Genomic DNA, 20,121 nt, shown 5'->3' on the forward strand with positions numbered 1-20,121 from the left:
TAGAAAATAATTGTTTCATATTCCAGTCTGTTTAGAATTAACTATATGGTTGCCATCTTCTTGGCTCAGCATTCCTGTTGCATCGTTGATATTCATTCCTTCTCAGCTTTCTCTCTTCCTGCAATATATTTTTTAGAATTTCTTTTAATTAGGGTATATGGACATTAAACACTCAGTTTTTTTTTTCATTTGAAATGTCTTTTTCCTTGAAATTAAGTTATAAATACAACTCTTCTTCTGCTGTCTTCTGGATTATTCAAATCATTTGTATATAGCAATGGAGAGAGAGTCAGGAGGCCAGGACTCAAGATCCAGCCCTGTCATTAAATTATTTTATGACTTTGGGTAAGTCCTTTCATATCTCTGAGACTTCGTATTTCTTCACAAAGTCAGAGTAAAATAATCTCTAAAGGCTCTTCTAGCTCTTACACTCTGAATAGGAACAAATGAATGTACAGTGTTAGAAAACAGAGCAGAAGGGTGGGTGAAAAAACAAGAGTAATTTGAGAAATACAGGGAGAAGGAAGGTAAGATTACTTCTTATAGCTTCTTTGTAGAAGAATAAAGAGAAGACAAGGTCACATCTCATGTATTCTTTTGTTTACAACTTTCTGGTAAGAAATTACAAGTACCACAAATCCCATTGATATACCTACCATTTGTTCAAAGATTCATCTTGTGTATGGCAGTTTAAAACAGTGGTCTTTAGTACAGAGTCTTCCCACCTGTAGTTCTCAGATGCCCTAGCACTAGTAGGCAGAAATGTGATGTTGGAGAGATTAGTGGAAAAGAGAACAGATACTCTTTTCTAACTTTCATCGGGTGAGTTTCATGTATGCTCTAGTGCTAATCACTCTTATTAAGGATCAATAGACTGGATATCAGGAGTCTTGGTTCTTCTGCAGAACTGCTACTTTAAAAAATGAGAAAAAAAGGCTCAGCGAATGAATGCGGATCTTGGGTTATTAACCTTTTTTCTCACTCTCGGAATTTTCATCTATAAAATGAGGGTAAGATAATCACAAGGATATTGAAAATGGAGTAACAGTGAAAAGTCTTGAATATGCTAAGTTACTTTTCCCTGTTTGTGACTATTCCTTTCCTTTCTCCATAGTTATTTGTATCCATATCTATCAGCTCAGCTAGATTATAAACTCATTGAAAGGAACTATATGTCATTTCTATCTGTATTGCTTGAGATGCCTAGTACAGAGGAAATTCTCAATGTTTGAAAACTATGCGTAATACAGATGGAATAAAAGTATGAACAGGTCAGCCACTTGTTTGTGACAAAAATGGAGAATTCCAACCCCACCCAAAGGGACCCATTTACTTGGATCCAGCTTTAAAAATGAAAAAGTCTTTGCAAGGTCAAGACACAGAGTGATCAAATAATTTTAGAACACCTCTGACCTTCAGTTCTTCTGGGCTAACAGTGGAAGAGAGTGGGTGCTTTCATACTCTTGTGGCATCATATTTGCTATGAGAGATATTCCATTTCTCAGAAGACCATATGGAAAGCAAATGATGTAAAAAATGAGTCACACAGTAAAGGGGGTTAGAAGAAAAGGAAACAGAGATTATCCAACTCAAAAAGAATTCCACACATAGGCAAGTAAATGTAATAAGAAGTTTATTGGATTTCTAAATATAATAAAGTAGTTGCAACTCTTTTACAGAAAAAAGAAATATAATTTCCATATTCATTCTTACAGAGCATTGAAAAAACATAATTGATAGTGAAAACTGATAGAAGGTAAATAGAAAACAGGTCTTAATATAGTCGGATAATGCATAAACACAAAAGAAAATACCTAAATCACTTGCTTATCACAGATTTTATTCTCTTATTTTCATACTGAACTATGTGTGCTATTTTGGATACATCAGTGATGGTTTGTAATGTAGTGAATAAATGCAATTTGCTAAGAATATAAGAAAAAAGAGAAACCTATATTTTAGGAATACCATGGCTCTGTCAGTATCACACATATGAAAATAGACATATTCCTTATATGTTTTTGTGTGCCTTTCTCTAAGTCAGGGAATATTATTCAGACTAGCAGTTCATCATGGTGGGGCTATGATTGTGCTTAGCTAGTAGGAAGTGCTGCTCTTAGTAGACGCATTTAGCGTAGAGAAAACCCGGCTTCTCACCATCTCCCCCCTTATCTATCCACTTGTAAACACCATTTAACCTTTCCATAAGATTATCTTTCATGGTCATAATCATCAGATTGAAACTCAGAGCAAAGCCGTGCTGTGTCTTTCCCAGTCCATTTGTTTCCAAGGGGGGAAAAAATCTCTGTATCCCAACATCCTTATGACATTACACTGAAATTTTTAACTCTTTTCTAGCGCTAAAATCTGATTCTCGAAAAAATAAAAAAATGACTAGTGTTGAAACTGGATAAGGTAAAAACAGAAAAGGAACATCAACAGGAAGAGTAGGCATTTTAGTGAAAAGTATCACTGTTTTGCCAAAGAGTCAACTGGATTCATCCAATGATGATGACTACAGCAGGGTGGTCACACTCTTGAAATTATGAAACATAGCTGTTCCAACCTCACCCGTAGCTTATGTAATGGGGCTCCTTATATGGAAACCAGAATGGTGGCTGACTGCAATGGCATGGAGTCCATCTTCCATCATTTGTCCCCTTTTACTTCCATTTGGTAAAGCTGGGGAAGGTAGGAGACAACTTTATGACCAAGAGGACACCAAGAGCTTCCTTGGATAAAGGTTAAGTGGAGGTATCTTGCTTTGCCCAAACAGAGGCATATTCAAGTGAATATGGAGCCAACTGACTTAGAAGGAAAGGGAACGACTTGGCAAGTGTAATCTGCCAGCTGGTTGAGTCAGACGACACATTGAGAACGATCTTTTTTGGAATCATGTCCTCCCTTCAACCCTTCTCCTACAATCATGCACTGTCTACCTCGTCCTATTTACATGGACCCTCTCCTATTGCCATCCCTGGGTAAGAATGCATCACTCTAGGCTATGCTGCTGCTCCAGCAACAGTATTGACAGTTCTGTCAGTGATGGAACTATGGAAACAAAAGCCATCAAATAACATACACTACTATTTTTAGGAGTCAAAGTAATGCTCTACGGATCTGGCAAGGACATTTGGCCCCTTGAGCTTCCAATCCCCACAGCCAAGACTTTTCTTTATTTTCCCTCCTGTTAGCCCGAGAGACAAAAGGAGAAAGAATGTGCTGACACTTTAACACTCTAAACCACCAATGCTTAGTTTATAAAACACACATATGACACACATCCTAATACAGACTATGGCTCTATTAATTCTCTTAAACATTTTTTTTTCCTGACTAAATGTTTCAATGCCATAAAGCTTACATTCCCTTGAAGCAGAGTACAGGAAACCTCAGCAATATGCTACCATCCAGTAAGATATAAATATAAAGAAGCTGTATCAGCAAGGGATGCTCAGGGAATGTGTTTGCAGCCCATTTCACGGTAGCCACTCGAGAGGGGATATTGGAAGTGAGTGACTTTCTTCCATTTGGCAAAGTTTCCTTATCTCAGCACCTACTCTTTCTGATGGTATGTTTTTGAAGGCTGCACAGTACGGCTCTGGGTACCGTGTGTACATACATATGTAAGGAATAACGTTTATGTTGCTCAGAATAGGCACTTTTTGAAGGCAGTAAATCTAAAAGTAAAGTTAATAGAGCCTATATTTAGTGCTCATCTTCTCACTTTGCTGATGTGTATGCTGAACAGAAGATCACAGATTTGAGTCAGTCTCGCAAAGAGGCCAGAGTCGGCAAATGGCTATATTCAGAGCTGGGGAAGTCTTGCCAACTCAACTGTAGCTGTTAAAAAGGCAGACTTGGAGAAGGTGCAATCGTTTTTCTCAAAGGTGATGGCACAGAAAGAGAAAAGGCATGAAATAAAAGCCTGTGTGCGTGGCTCAGGGAGAATTACTATCCTCAGGCTCTGTATCTTCACGTCACATCTACTTCACGGCACAGATTTGCTACTTAGAAAGTCCTTTCCCTTTCCTTTTTTGTATGTCTCATAATTGCACATATTCCCTTACTTAGTTGAAGAGAAAGAGAAGCCCCAAATCTGTTAGTGTAATGATAAAGGTGTAGGTTAGAAGACAAAACAAACAAAACAAAAGTGGTTTATTATACAGAAAACATGCAAAAGCTCAACGCTACATCCAGCTGTAAAGGTTTTGCATCTAAGTTTAAATCTTAAGGCACATTAAACCACACGATAATTTAATACATGCCAAATAATCAGACAATCAAGTGTCATGTTTAATTCTATTTGCTCTTTGAGATGTTTCTTGAAAAAGAATGAGGGCATAATTCAGATTTTCAGAGCGGAAATATTCTGACTTTGCTTAATAAAGAAATGAGTCTTGGATAATTTGCTCATCAGCTTTCCCAAGAGAGGAAATGGGTAGTAAAAGGAAGAAAGTCTTTTAAAAATAAATTTGCTACTACTTTACTATAAAGTGTTGGTGACAAGATTTAGTTTCTAGGATCCTAAATGTCTTTCATCAAAGATACTCCTTAGTTCAGACTTCTCCATTATGCTAAAAGGATGGCATGGTCCCATGCTAGTTTCAATTTGCTACCTAGAGAGGGAGGTCCAAGGCACTTTAACTATTTTTGGCACTATAATCCTGACATGTTGATGTATTTGACACAATTCTATAAACTAAGCTCAAAGTATATAGGATTAGTAAAATGCAAACTCTGCCCAAATACCAGCTCCCCATTTATTATTTGGAAGTTAAAATATGAGGCCATTCCTATCGTTGGCATTTAAATTATAAAAATCTCTTTTCCTCTCAAAGTTTATGTTTGAAGGAATGAAACACATTGGGCAGATATATCATAACCTGCCCAAGCTACTCTCCTATTTCTGGTTTATAATTACTAAGTGAGCATTGCTGTCACCCAAAGAGAAAGAGAGAGAAGAAGGAACTTTTTTCCCTTTATACTTAACGTCTCCCAAGAAAGAATAAAAAAAGAAGAAATGTATCTAAGAAAAGCCAGCTCTTCCCATTTTGCATTTCTTAAACTAGTTTGGAAGCCGAGTTAAATAATTTGGGGGTGAGGAACGACATTCAGACTTCATATTTACTCTCTCGTGATGAAGGAAAGAGTCAAGAAAGCAACGATTACTGCAATGCCTCGGGAGAAAGCACAGCAGGCACCATACGAAGTGGCAACACAATACATCAATAATAATGACCAAGAATAGTTCTTTACCCTTTTCCCAACAGATAGAAATATAAAGAGGCAATCATGCATGAGAGATAAATACCTGTTTCCACCCCCACCTCAAATTGCTTTGGCATATTTTAAGAGATAAATGGATCCACACAAAATTTAAATAGCTTTTTCTTCTTTTCAGCTGCTACAAAAATGGGTCAGGTATCGGGTTTATTAATTTCCTGGCCTGAAAACCCAAGTGCTTAAAAATAAGATTTACTTTTTGAAGGATCAGCTTTCTTGGAAGGTGTGTGTGTGTGTGTGTGTGTGTGTGTGTGTGTTTTTTGAAGACAAGACAATTGTATGATCCCTAAATATGGCAGAATATGTTATGTAAAGTGAAATAAGAAAATTTTTATTAGTTTTTTCTTTATATTATGTGAAGATAAATTAGATGATTTATAAAGGTATTTGAAAATAATGTTTTTCTAAAAGGCTGCTTTTTTCACATTTACCACCTCATTGTCTTTTTATTCCCTCTAATGAGAACACAGATTCCACCCATGTGAGTCTCTACTCAGGCATTCTAGATAATTCTGAAAAGTGCTCAAATTGTGTCCTCTATTAATCCATTCCGGGGGTGGGAATACTCCGTCTATTCGACAAGAATCATTTTCCACTCCATTGGCCATAATATTCATCAAGCCTCACAGGGAGGTGAGACACCTTCCTCGTCTATGAATGTGCCATCTCAACCAAAGCCACCGCTCTCCCGGTCCCATTAATGTCTCCTTTATTCCTCAGGTGTGAGGACTAGGAAAGGGTGAGAAGCCATTTGCTGTTTAACTTGGCTCTCATTAGTCCCAGGGAATAAGCAGGTGGATGATGATACTGGCTTGATGGATGATACACTCCAGGGAGGGAAATGCATAAAACACTTACCAGGTATGATTATTTTAAAGGATTCTTGGATTTAATGCAGGAGATTTAATGAGAGGAAATGATATTTTTTTCTCTCAGTTCACATATTTTAGGATATAGCAAACAACTAAAGAGTGAAATGAGAGGAAATAAAAAGTGGAAAGTACATCCTAAAAGTACAGCTTCCTGAGGGATGCAGCTCAAGAAAAGGAACACTCGCTTGCTGAACTGCTATATAGAGCAACTTCTAGAGCATACATGGAGGCTTTCTAGAAGGTTTTCCGAAAACAACATGGTACCACATTCCTTGTAATTAGAATAAATCACAAAATGACAGCATCCTGGGAAGCAAAGTCTATCAAATGGCAAAGGCCAAATCTCAGAAATGCCAACAGTTCCGTAACATTTGTTTACCCACATTGTCAGCTCATGGATTGGCTGGATTGGAAACGCCTGTTGCAGCAACATGCACTTGGTGCGCTCTCAGTAAATGTGAATGGAGAGAGAGACTAAAATGCATTGTTAATCTACGGCGGTTTCTGACTCTGTGGAACGTACATCGTGGTCCATGGGAGAGAGGCTTCTTTTAGGAATCAAGTCACCTCTGCATCAATGAATTCTAAATGATATGGTCTCAGTTAATATTCTGAACCTGAAAGTCCCAGAGAGATTTTTGGTGAGTGGAATGTAAACCAACTCTCTCCGGGGAAATTTACTGCAACATGCTTTGTTCTGCCTGTTGTTTGTTCTTATCAGTGGCCTCTTCCCACCAACTTCCTCACAGCGCGGATCAGACAGAATACCTAGAGGTTTCCCACAAGATGACATAGATGTGTGCAAGCTGTACATGATCTCCAAGACTGCAGTACACATGTGGATTTGCCACCTGGCAGTCAATTGGTCTCTGAATTTCCCTGGATGACTGGGGGCCTGGTAGTCTGTGAGAAGTCGATACTGTCTTCTAAGGTGTTCTCAGCTGTAAGCATGGCTACTTGGAGACAGCACTGGACTTGCAAGACCTGGGTTTATTCCCAAATCTGCCACTTCCCAGCTATGTCATAACTTCTGGCAAGTCACTTAATGGTTTGAGCCTCATCTTTCTCTTCTAGAATAGGGCTATTAATAACCATCCTCCCTGGGCTATTTTCTGTGTGGAAGCAGTTTGTAAGCTCTCTTAGGAATTATTATTTTAGAGCTTAGAAAATTACCTCCAGGTCCTGCCCAGGACACTGATGGCAGTTTCTGCCTACAGTGCTCTCTCATTCAAAGCTGGGGTAGAAGAAGCCACAATCATGGTCTTCCCCAAGACAAAGGTATACTATTTAAACTAAATAGTCATCCAGAGCAATGAGGAAAGCACTTGTACATTTCCATATAAAACTATAGCATAATAGAACCCCTTTCCTCAAGAATGATATCCTTTTGCACAGATGAACTAAGTGGAAATAATGAGTTTTCAGCAGTACCACTATTTTTTGCTTTTGACTTCTTCCTTGTTAGACATAGGGATTATACACCAACATTTCCCAACTTTTCTTTTCTTTTCTTTTTTTTTTTGAGATGGAGTCTCACTCTGTTACCAGGTTGGAGTGCAGTGGCGCCATGTCTGCTCATTGCAACCTCCACCTCCCAGGTTCAAGTGATTCTCCTGCTTCAGCCTCCCGAGTAGCTGGGACTACAGGCACACACCACCACGCCCAGCTAATTTTTGTATTTTTTTAGTAGAGTCGGGGTTTTACCAGGTTGACCAGGATGGTCTCGATCTCTTGACCTCGTGATTCACCCGCCTCGGCCTCCCAAAGTGCTGGGATTACAGGCGTAAGCCACCACGCCTGGCCCATTTCCAACATTTTAAAGGTCATTATCAACAAGTCAGATAAAAGGGGTGTACTGTTCATGGGTTAGTTACTGGGGAAGGCATGAAGCTACATAACAACTGTCAGAATGGTCTGTCTTCTAAATAGGAAAGTACAACCAGCAACAAAAAACTCAGCAACTCTAATGTCTGGCCCTCAGAACATCCTTCAGACTAATTTTAGACATTCTTAAAAATTTGTGTAATCAAAGTTTTTTTAAAAAAGTAATGCAATGCCCAAAACAAAACAAATATAGATGGAAGGAAAAGGAGGGGGAAGCAACATTGTATTGTGTACTACAGGTTTTGTGTGGCACCAAAGAGAACAATGCCCCAAAGGCTGGCTTTGTTTTAAAGTCATGGGTAGCTTGGAACAAAATGTGATGAAAGAAATGTAAGACCTCATGGAATAATGAGCTCCTTGACACAGGTGATGTTTAAGTAGTCAGAATTGGCACTTAGCAATGAATCTGTAAGGGAATTTTAATACCAAGTGGAACAGATGGCCGGGAAGTCCTTTCTAATAATGGACTTAGACTCAATAGGAAAATAGAGATGTCCTGCTTGTTCTCTTGTGGAGGGTCAAAGGACATGTACCCTTGCTGCAAGAATAGAAGATGTAGCTATGGATCAATAAGAATGCTCATTTTCTGTTATAATAAAGTTCATGGAGGGCTGCTTCCTGTTCATACTGTGCATGCTGGGTTACATTTTGGCAGACCATCTTCTCTTCCAATTATAAAGAGATGGAAAAGCAAGTAAATACTTCCTCAGGCTTCCTATATGCCTTTTTCTTCCCATTGAGCCTGATTATTTGGAAGCCTTTTTTTCTGTTAAGAAGGAATTTCCAGAATCCATGATATTTTGGCCGATGCAGACGGTCTTCTCTGAGTATAGCCCATGTTTCCCTGTTGTGCTTTAAATACTCTTTTCTCAACTTCCAAATCAAGTCAATTCATCAGCTCAAGATTTCTTATCAAATTTTATGGCCTCCATAAAGTCTTACTAATGTCACTGGAATTACTCTTCCTGATGCCACTTTCCTTCCTATTAAGTACAGATTGAAGCAGTTGGATCTTATTACAGTTGGCTTGAATCAAAGTTACTTAGGGGCTGATTCTCTTACAGTGATTATTTGGTAATTATTAAATTGAAGAGCTGAGTAAGAGATAAGGATGTTGGGGAGACAAAAAAATAAAGTAAAAATATGGACTCCTAAATGATTAGAGAAAGAAACTGCTCACTTTTTCTAACGTGTAACATCTCTAGGTACAAATATTTGAGCACAGAATGAAGTGAATCTCAAAACCAATCAACCAGCAAGTATTTATGTATAACCTGAAAAGTGTCCATATATTTGTGTAGAACCTATAAAGTGTTAATATTTAACATGAAAATATGGACGAAAAATGTCATATTCTGAAGAAGACAAGGATAAAAGGAAAGGGTTGAATGGATTATGAACTGACCCAGAAGTGGGAATCTCATGCATGGCATATGCATTAGCTTGCTTCCTGTTTTCAGAATGAATTTGATTTTGGCAACATCCAAAATCGTACAGAACAAAAAGTAACACGGGAGTTCTATCCTTCTGTAGCTTTTACACTTCTGGGTCTGAGGATTTTTGGGGAAATTCTCTTTGGGTGATTCCAATTTCATTTACTTTCAACCCTAAAGAAAGCCTTTCAACCTAGCCTGACTCATGGTGAATTGCCAAGTTTCATTGAGGACACTGAAAATTAGAAAATATGTTTGTGTCCATTGTTTAAAGAAGCAGCAGAGAGTGACAGGACATGACACTATGTCAATAAGTGAAGAAAAGTTGACTGAGTTGGTGATATCAGACATGAAGAGGCAAAGATTTGGACTTAAGACTTGTTGTGTGGAGCTACAGAGCTAGAATAGATGTATATGAGCACTACTACATACTGGCCAGGACTAAGAAGATATGGAATGGTAATTCATCAGGAAAATAACAGAGAAGGTTCAGATCTTTAAAAGGCCCATGATTCTATTTTATTTGGGAATAGCATTCGTGTTTGGGGGCAACTGTAACTCTCTGTAGTGGTGTAGAACACAAGATAACATGGTGATGCTTCTCTTTCTTGGTAGAACATTCCATTTGCAGGGTAGAGAACTGAATTTAGAAGCCACATTCAGTGCCAAATTGGCTGAACGCAACTGTGGCTGTTTAATAATGTTTTTATTTGGGTACATTAAGTAAATGCCCACCAGAATTAAATGAATAAGGATTTCTCTGGCCCTTAAGTGGATGGGTATCTAGGAAAAATTAACAATGCTACATAACATGAAAGGCTTAATGCAATAATCTGAAAGTACTATAAATGAATTAGTTACAGTGTTTCCCCCCTCTCTAGTATACATAGGTGTTTGTAGAATATTAATTTTTATTTTAAACAAAGGCTAGATGTAGAGATATTTATTCGTGCATTAAGAGACTTCTGTCAGTTAAATAACAACCAGAAATTAACAGCAAAAGTGTAGCACTTTTTTTTTTTTGTAACTTTGAGGGGGACCTGTCAATCAGTTAAAGAAACAAACACATCTTTCACACAGCTCTCCACAAAATAAGGGACATGCATGTTGTAACTAAGATAGAGTCCACAACTTTTTGCACAAGGGCCAGGAAAATTAAATAGAAAAGGGAATTAGTGTCCTTTTTTCTGGACTGAAGGGAAATTATGCCTGTAGTCTGTGATCTAAGTGGTGCTGTCCAACCTGCTGAAAAATATTTTAGTATCAACTTTTACAATATAATATTAGTCTCACAGGCTAAGTGCTAATCTACATTAAAATTCTGAAAATATTATAGTTATTCCTTTGCTATAAGGAAAGTTATCAAGCTGCAATGGAATAAAATAAAATGCCATCATTAAAAACATAATTTTTTTGTGGTTAAATTGCTTTGGACTTAAAAAAAAATCTTAACCTAGTCTTTGAAAGATTACTTTGCATACAGCTGAGAAAACTAGATCAGTCACAAATGAATTTTCCAAGAATCTATGACCTCAGTCCCTGATGAAAATTCATTAAAATGAAACAGAAAGACTCTATTATCTCATTTCACTTTACGAATAAATACAACCTAAAAAATATGCCCCTAGAAAGGAAGATTTTATGGATGCCATATCTATTTTCTGGTAGCCTTCCCCTTATTAATATAATCATAATTCCATAAAACCATAATGCATTGATTTAATTTACAAAAAATCCAAGTACAGCAACACTAATAGGTAGGATGGAAAGAAGGAAAGAAAGGGAGAGAGGAAAGTAGGAAAGAAAATAAGAAGAGGAGGAAGGAAGAGGGAGAAAGGAAGGGAGGAAGAAAGGAAGAGGAGAGGAAGACTCCTTACCAAGTCATAGTAGCTTCAGTCAGGTAACTTTTTAAAGGTTTGAAATAAGGCTATGCTCACCAAATAACAGCCTCATGAGAAAAGTTTCATTCTAGTTATCTGTCAAGTAAATAATTCGGTCTGAAATATTCATGGTTGCACCATACTAATGCCTCACTGAGAACAAGTTTTGAACTTGTTTGGACCACTATTAAGCAAATAAAATGAACACAATTAAAAAATATGCTGAATGGGTGGTAAAGGCTCAAGCTGAAGTCTGTCTTCATTATCTGAGTAAAGCTACTGTAAAATCAAATAAAACACACTAACATCCATTATATCACCTTCTGGCATAAAAATGTTTTACTCATTTAAAGACCTATGAGATACTTCCAAGACAAGGAAAAAATAAATACTACTGGAATATATTAAGATGAAAAGTTGACTTCTCTCTCTCTCTTTCTTTTTGTTCTTTTTTTTTTCTTTTTTACTTTTTGGTGAGTATACTTTTGAGATTTGGTGGTTATCATTTACATCATTGACTCTTCAGTGGAATATTCATAGTAGTGTAAATAGATTCTTTGAAAATAAGGCACAAGTATATGTTGTTCTCTGATTGTCTCCCACGAGAGTGCACCAAACGAGCGATCTCAAGAAATGGACTTGAGGCACATTTTGCAGAGGTATCTTTTTCAGTTTGCTGGTTTCCCACAGATGGCTAAAGCAGGGGTATGGAACATGCTGTCATATTTCATTCATAACACACATGTACTATAGCTCTAGGCAACAGATGGACAATCGCTTGTTTGAACTACAAATGTGAAATACTAAGGTAGAATAGCAATATTTCTAGAAATGTATATGAAAAAATAAAGCCTTTCCAAGCCAAGAGGAATGGTGAGAGGCTTTGAGGTTACATCAGTGTTTCCCTGATCTCCCTAGCAGCTGCCATAATTTCCCCAACACCCTTCAAAACTTGATAATGGAAGTATCAGGGGGCAGCCGACGCAGATTTGACAAGAGAAGCCCAAACCGTATCAAATAGAAATAACACTGTTATTCCTGGCTGGTTCACATTAATAGGATTTTCACTACCTATAAAAATGGTTGGAAGTTGTGTTGTCAGAGTCCTGTCTATATTTCACTAACTCTCTACTATAGCCCCATGGAAAAAGTTCTCTCTTTCTTCCTCTGTACCCAAATATAAAATATTTGTTTAAATGTAGAGTTGCATATCCTTTAAACCTCACCATAAACATCTCTGCAGAATCTTTCATAGGGAACAATTATAGTGTTGATAAGTCCACCTCCTTAATCAGCACATACCCAAAAAAGTTATTTTGATCAGAGAAGTTGCTCCTACAGAAATAACAATGTGTTAATGACAAGAAAAAGAACCCACACGTTTGTGCTGCAGAGAGGCAAGCATCTGACAACCTGATGCCTTATGCTGGGACACACGACTCATTTTTTGAGTCAGTTATTTACTTATTTATTTATTTAAACAATCGCATGCCACATGTCTGGCTAATTTGGTTTTTATTTTATTTTATTTTTTGTAGAGACAAGGTCTCACTGTGTTGCCCAGGCTGGTGTCAAACTCCTGGCCTCAGGCAATCCTCCTGTCTCAGCCTCCCAAATTGCTGGGATTACAGGTGTGAGTCACCGCGCCTGGTCTTATTTTTGAGTTTTAAAGGCCATTTTCTTTGCCAGTGAGACTCCATGTTGAGTCAGTATGGTCTGGAGATTGACAAATTTAAGAAATCCTATTTTGATATGTTCTGCAGAGCCCATGATATAGTGGATTTTTTTCCTTTTCCATGTCTCTCTTGTTACACAGAATTACCAAATATTTATATTCTTGATACTTTTCAAAATCAGTATATTTTTACAAACTTTCTGTTATAGACTCTGATTTTTTCTACTATTTATGTATTTAAACCACAACAATTATGATATTATATCAGCAGACAGTATGATTATAATCATTAAGGTAATACAATCTTTTTCTCTCGTTGCAGGCAAAATTTCATGCAACTAAAGTATTAAAGAGTTACTTGGCATTGTTTAAATCAAATGATTAATAGAAAAGACAGTAATATAAATCATATATTTAAGAAACCCTAGAATAAAATATGGTAGGATCCTTTCCTTATTATACCTGTGAAAGAAAAAAAACATCCTCTAAATCTAAATATTTCTACATATGTATGAGTGCACATTCATTATTATAAAAGTATAAGTCTATCTTAAAAAGAGATTTACTTTAAAAACCTTTGGTAAAGATACTCTGAGGTTATGTTATAAGAATGCATAATAAAGATTGTAAGCAAGCAATATTCTGCTGACGATGCCACAGGGATGGGTCTGTGACAGCATTTTCTTACAGCGTTTTCTCTTGACATGTAAACATTCAGTTACATAAGGATTTAAATGTAATAAGCAAGTAGAATGTTACTACATTTTATAGTATAAATATTCAATAAATTCATCTTCTTTTGGCAAAATTAATAATAATATGACCACTTTAAGAGATACAATCTATCCCTCAATAAATTGAACTCTTTGCTTTGTCCTAAAGAGAATTTCCCCCAAAGTGTTACATAAAAAGTTACTAAGTCAAAATTCAAGACGATTACATTATCTGCCCTATTGTCAAATAGTCAGTGCTCCTTGAGGTCATCAGCATGGTCTGGCCTTCAATTTGGAAGGCGGGAAGTCAGAGACACAGTTGACATTGCCTCCGAAAACTCACATGCTTCCCCTAAGTGAATCTCATCATATTTCACATTATGAGAAATATACGGTCAAAGATAAGAGAAGCAGGGTAAATAAAAGACAGTGGTCAAAGGAAGCTCTTAAAAGCTATAATTTTGGTGGTTCTAACACAAAACTGTTTAGTGACAAAAGCAAATGAACCATACATTAAGGATGAGCTGTAGTGACCATCGGCTTAAGAATTTCTAGTCACAAAAAAAGAATCACTTTTATGATCATTCCTATTCAAGTAAAATAAATTTAATTGGAATTCCTGAGGAATAGTTTGCAATTCAAAACATGTATCCATAATTTTTTCATTTCAGTTCTGATGTTAAGATCAAAAATTAAAAAAAAAATCACTAGAAATCTGAACATCACTTCACAATCATGAAAAAGATATCTGTAGAGTAAGGAAAGGGTACGTTGGAAGATGTAATTACATTTGTGATTTTGGAATCTTAAACTGGGTGTTAGGTATATAGGAATTCATTATATTATTATTTATACCTTTTTGTAGACTTAAAATACTCCATAATTTAAAAGTATATATTTGTGGGAGATTTGAAGAAAGGTTTAAGAAGTCTCAATCCAAAATACTTAGTTTACAAAATGGCAACTTGCCATGACTAAGCTAGGTGTTTCTCCTTAAGTGAAACATGCTCGAACTTAATAAGTATGGCTTGGCAGTTGGCAAGCGAGTGTTTCACTGGCTAATAAAAGTTTGAATAAAGATTCTAGGCAGAGATTCTGCATATTTTTAGCTCATAAAGACAATTTTTTTTCAGTGATTGTCTTTGAAAGTGTGGTGTAAATGTCACATTGATGATAGGAAAATGTCTCCTGCAATATGTAATTTCAGTTGCAGAAGGGATTATGAGAATAATGAAACTGTGGTTTCACAATCTTTTCAGGCTTTCTACTCTTTTGAAAGTAAACCAAACAAAACTGCACAATTTTATTTTGTATGCTCTGATTTGCAATTGTCAGGCAAAATGGACCTGGTCCTAAAAAAGAAAAAGAAGAACATTTGAACTGTTTTTTCACAGCTTTCATCCTCTAGAGAAAAAGTCAATTTTGATAGTTGTGTTGGATATTAAAATAAACATGACAATATTTCTAAGATGAAGAGTGGGACAATATTGAAAATGTTATATTCTAGAAGAAATCAAGTTTGTCTGTATTACCATGTCCAGGTAGTGTAGAAAAGAAAAATCTTAAGGTAATATTGTGGGACAATAATGTTTTTTAAACATAACCCCAAAATGCCTTCTCTAGCATATCCCACCTGTAATTTCTTTAGAAAAATACTGAAGCTTAGTTGTCTGTCAGCACTTATTAGCTATGGGCCGATAACTCTTTTCCAATTAGCCTTGATCACTGGTCACTATAGATTCTGAATTCTGATGGTTGCAAATTAAATTTGGGCTTGTTCTAACTTACGTAATTTACAACTTAAATTCTTTACAGCCTAACAAAAAAAAAATTGTGCATTTCCCTCCCCAAGGACATGAGTAGTATAAAGCAACAGAAAAATATATTCTTCAGTACATGGGAAAAGAATGGCTACTCTTTACAGTCACAGGCAGAACGGAAATGATAGGATGGAGATTTCACGCCAAAAGCACCTGTGAGTTGGCAGACTCACCCAGGAAAAACTATGTGACAGCAAATACCACACTAAAAAAAGCCATTCAACCAGATGAAAAGTGAGACAAACATAGGGATTAAAAGTTACAGGAATGCAGAAGTGAATGGGATGGAGCATAATCTGTGCAAAAATGTGGAAGTCCTTGGGAACAAAGGCCCATCAAGATCCTACATGATTCAATGTGAAATGTGTATTTGGTAACAACTTTTAAAAAAATCTCATAATTTATGTGTTTCTAAGGAAAGGTTAATAGCAGATGAAGAACAGAGACTATCCTGTAGTTTGATGGCCTTTCCTCTCGTATTTCTTATCTTTTTCTTGTGTTCGTTCTTCTCAGTGCCAGCTGAACAGGTGACTCAATCTAAAGGTCAGTGCTCGCCTTGGCGGTCAACACCCTGATGCGGGCAGAGTTGCAGGTCTTGCAGAGGATGTGCCCATCCAAGGGGTAGCAGCCTTGGTTATCTCCTTCAGACAGGAGACCACCGCAATCCTAGAACAGTAAAGACAGATGGAAACGATGCTAGTAAAAATGTTAAGTACATATGTGGAGAACAAATGATTGAGCTTTCTATTCAAGGCCTCCATAATGTGGCCACTTACTATCCTTCCTGCTTTACATTCTGCTAATCCCCTGCATCCTTTCTCCCACTATATAACATAGTATATCTTGAATGTAATTGAATTAGAGATTGGGGACATAAATATAAATGGCCATAAATATAATCCTCCTAGGGTCACTTCATATGACAGGTGTAAGAAGAGAAGAGGCCACCCATCTTGGCTCCCATGTAGAAGTTTGCTGCCCCTACTCAAATAACAAGAGAAAATAAGAATGTCCCTAACCACTGATTCATTTTTACCCTTTACCATTAGTTTAAGGATCTCTCAAAATGCGTGCACAGGTACAGGAATGGAATGTTTTGGCCATTTCTGGGCTCCAGCAAAGGTAGACTGATTTCTGCCAAGCAGAAGGGCCACCAGTGGGTTCTGTGTATTTACTTCAATTGTAGTAAGAAAATAAAATCCTAAAGTTTGTGGGGAGCAGTGGTTTGCTGTACTTTCTAAAGGAGACAGCATTGTATAGAGCAAAGATTGCTAGTCTGGGGGACAGGCCTCCTGAGCACCACCCATAGGTTTGCCACAGTCTGCCTCAATGCACACAGGCTGACTGCCACTCTGAAAATAGCTTCTGATTTTTCTACCTTACCGAGCTGTTGAGAAGATCAAAGAAGACAATGGATCAAAAAAAAAAAAAAAAAATGCAAAGAACTGCATAACTGTAAAGGAATATACTACCGTGGCCAGCTCCTCTTAGGGTCCATTTTGAAAAGTGTTATATAACAGTTAAATGCTGGCCTTTGTCTTTGGAGAAAATAGAAGTTTCTTTGGAAAATAAATACATAGTACTTTATCAAGAGGTGTGTGTTTGCTAACTTTAGTATAAACTCTCAAAGGCCACAACAGCTATGAACCTCACCTCTGCTCTCTACCATGGTGGCAAGGAGGTCAATGGAGCTCATGTCTTCATTTGGCATAGAATGAAATTTAAGTTAACAGGGCATCCAGATCACAACAGCGGCAATGGTTCTACTCTTCGGGAAGTTTTGCTTTACGAAAAAGAACATGCAGATGTACTGCAGCTCTAGAGGCGTTCAGGAAACTGAGCAATTAGTAGCGCATGCTAACAAAGAAATAAATCTCCGTGACTCTGACCAAGAAGTTCTAACCAAAGCCTCAGAGCCAAAGTGAAAGATTCAATAACACCATTTCTCACCAATTTAATATTTCGCAATTTACAACGTCCTTTAATATACAATTTTGTATTTCACTCTCACACCTTATTCGGAGGAGTTAAGGACCTGAGCCCTTTCTTCCGGTGAGGAAGCAGACTGAGCCAGGTAAAGTGACTTATTCAACAGCACGTGCTTGGACTACTAGTGTCAGATCTAAAATCCAAGTCCTAGGAGTAAAGGCACTAAGGCCATTCTGAGATTTAGTAATTGCTACATCTATATAACCCAGCTTGAATGAGCCTTTCAATGCCTGCCACAGACTGGCAGGGCAGGGGTGTCAACCAGACCTCGCATCGGTAGCAGTGAACATGGAAATCTCGATCCAAAGCCACAATACGGACAGTCTCCTCCTGGCCCGGGGCTGGCATAATAGGCTCCTTGCACACAGAACATCGCGGGGCAAATTTCCTGAAAATGGAGAGAGAGTTCTGGTTAGATACTGCACATTGACACTCAGGTGGGACACAGAGGTAAAAGGAAAAGGTGGAACCTGAGTCAGGATATCTGCTTCCTCATCTGTAAGGTGACGGAGTTAGACTGAGAGACTGTGGAGGTTCTTCCATCAATAGGTGGCAAATACTGTGATATTTGACAAGGTGAGAGAGTGAGCGTGTGAATCGCTTGGGCATGAAGAGCATCTAGCATCTCTTTCCTGCATGGTGTGTGGTACGAAATTCACCTTTAGATAGGTTCTGAATGCAAACCCTGTGCTTGGGCTAGGCTAACTGGAGGAGAGAACAAAGTCCTGTCCAACCCCTGTTTGTTTCTGACTTTTGCTTCTAGACTTTTGTATGCACTCCTCAGGTCCCAGAAAAATATTCTGAGGCTGGTATCTTTGCCTTGTTCCCACCTTTTAGAGCTTCTTTCTTGTAAATTTGTCTTGACTTCTAGGAACTGACACAAGAAGACTCAAATACATAACTTTTCAAAAGGGCAGAAGTTAGTGAGTTTAAATATACATTACACAAAACTGAAAACGGCCAAGTCTGCATTTCCCACATTTTTTATTGTGTTAAACTTTTGCTTAAAAATTAAAAGTTAAAGAGCTATCAAATTCTTTATTCTTTAAAGGATTTTAGCACTATTAAAGGGTGAGTGTATACTGACACACATACACATACATATACGTATACATATGCATATGCGTATGTTTTTGAGGCTGCTGGTAAATAATTTTAATATTTATTAATTTCTTAGTATTTCTTAATATGATCAATGGTACCTAACATTTTTTTTTTCTATGACAGATTAATTGGCTGAAAATATAGACCATGTATCTATCTGTATCTTAAGGAAATTGGAAGTGGTATTTATGAAGGTATGAAATGACACATGATTTGAAATGGACATGGATAAGAATTGAAGAGATTTTAAAAAAGAAAATCAGACTATGTGACTCAGTTTTTTTCATGGTACTTGTTTTAAGACAAATGATGTTAAAAATTTATCTATTTGTAGTGAGACTTAAAAAGAAATAATGATAGTAATCTAATACTTTGCAGAGCACGTTATGGTTGTCACAGCATTTCTACATCCATTATACTCTATATGTACATATTAATTTTCCTGGCAGCACCCAAAAAGCATCTGTATGGCTGCAATCTAAATAAATATGAATTAAGCAGCAGATCAATTGATTGCCGTGAAAGAAAAGTTAAAAGGATCATGGTACCACTACAGCAGTAATCAGAGTTGTTATAATTGGTATTTTATATAAGAAGTTTATATTCAGTGGCGAAAAATTGCTTTGGACTACCAGATTATTTTTAAATCTGGGTCATCAGTGGTGAAATAAGTAGGCTTCTGGGATCAACTGCAAAATTTCCTTTCCCCAAACTCTGTGAGGGCAGAAGTATGTTTTCCTTATCAGTGTATCCATAAGCCTTCTCCAATTTCCCCAAATAGAATTATCTACTCCTCTAAGACAAAAATTCAGTCACTGAATTTATCCATTTTGGTAGTAATTGTTTGGATATATTTATGGGGCACTAAACTCTAAGCTTCCACAAGATAGAACTTTGCTCTGTCTTGGAGTCTCCAGAAACAATCACTGTGACTGGTACAGAAAAAAGAAAGTTGGGCTATATCTAATGAAATGAATCTGTCATATTTCTCTGTAAAAATGGTATTAGTTGGGCTATATGTTCAATCTCAAGGTTCTTCCTCTTTGGGAAGACATAAACTGTATTCTTGCTGAGTCATGATTCTTTCCTACCAATTGGCCTCATTTCCATGATGAGAAAAACCAAAGCAAAGAGGCAGGAGGTGGTTCTCATAGTGCCTCTCACAGCGTTCCTCCAGTAGCAATTGGAGGAGGGTTCACAATCCCAGGTGGTCTATTTCAAGGCTTAGCTCACTGAGTGGACAATAATCATAAAAATACATTCGATGAAAACACTTTTGATGATTAAAGTTACCATTTATTGAGTGCTTATTATATACCAAGCCCTGTTAAGCGCTTCACACACTTGACATCGTTTTCTACTGACAGCAACATTATGAGGAAGTATTTTTATCATTTCTACTTTACAGCCAACAGAGCCAAGGCTCAGAGAGGGATGATCTTGGTCACCTTGTATTCCGGCACAT

General features: G+C 37.2%; 1 protein-coding gene across 10 annotated transcripts in view; it reads right to left on the reverse strand.

Moving 5' to 3' along the window:
* Positions 1-1,616: 1,616 nt before the first annotated feature.
* The window catches only part of LPP (LIM domain containing preferred translocation partner in lipoma), a 739,054-nt gene continuing 720,549 nt past the window's right edge, over positions 1,617-20,121 (reverse strand). For all 10 annotated transcript variants that reach the window (XM_050779290.1, XM_050779294.1, XM_050779289.1 and 7 more), the window contains 2 exons: positions 17,820-17,940; positions 1,617-16,229 (listed from right to left, as the gene is read on the reverse strand). In XM_050779290.1, coding sequence (XP_050635247.1) covers positions 16,101-16,229; positions 17,820-17,940 — 250 coding nt within the window. In that variant the 3' untranslated portion in view covers positions 1,617-16,100. The remainder of the gene's footprint in view (positions 16,230-17,819; positions 17,941-20,121) is intronic.

This window comes from Macaca thibetana, chromosome 2, assembly GCF_024542745.1.
Source record: "Macaca thibetana thibetana isolate TM-01 chromosome 2, ASM2454274v1, whole genome shotgun sequence".
Classification (NCBI taxonomy): Eukaryota; Metazoa; Chordata; class Mammalia; order Primates; family Cercopithecidae; genus Macaca; species Macaca thibetana.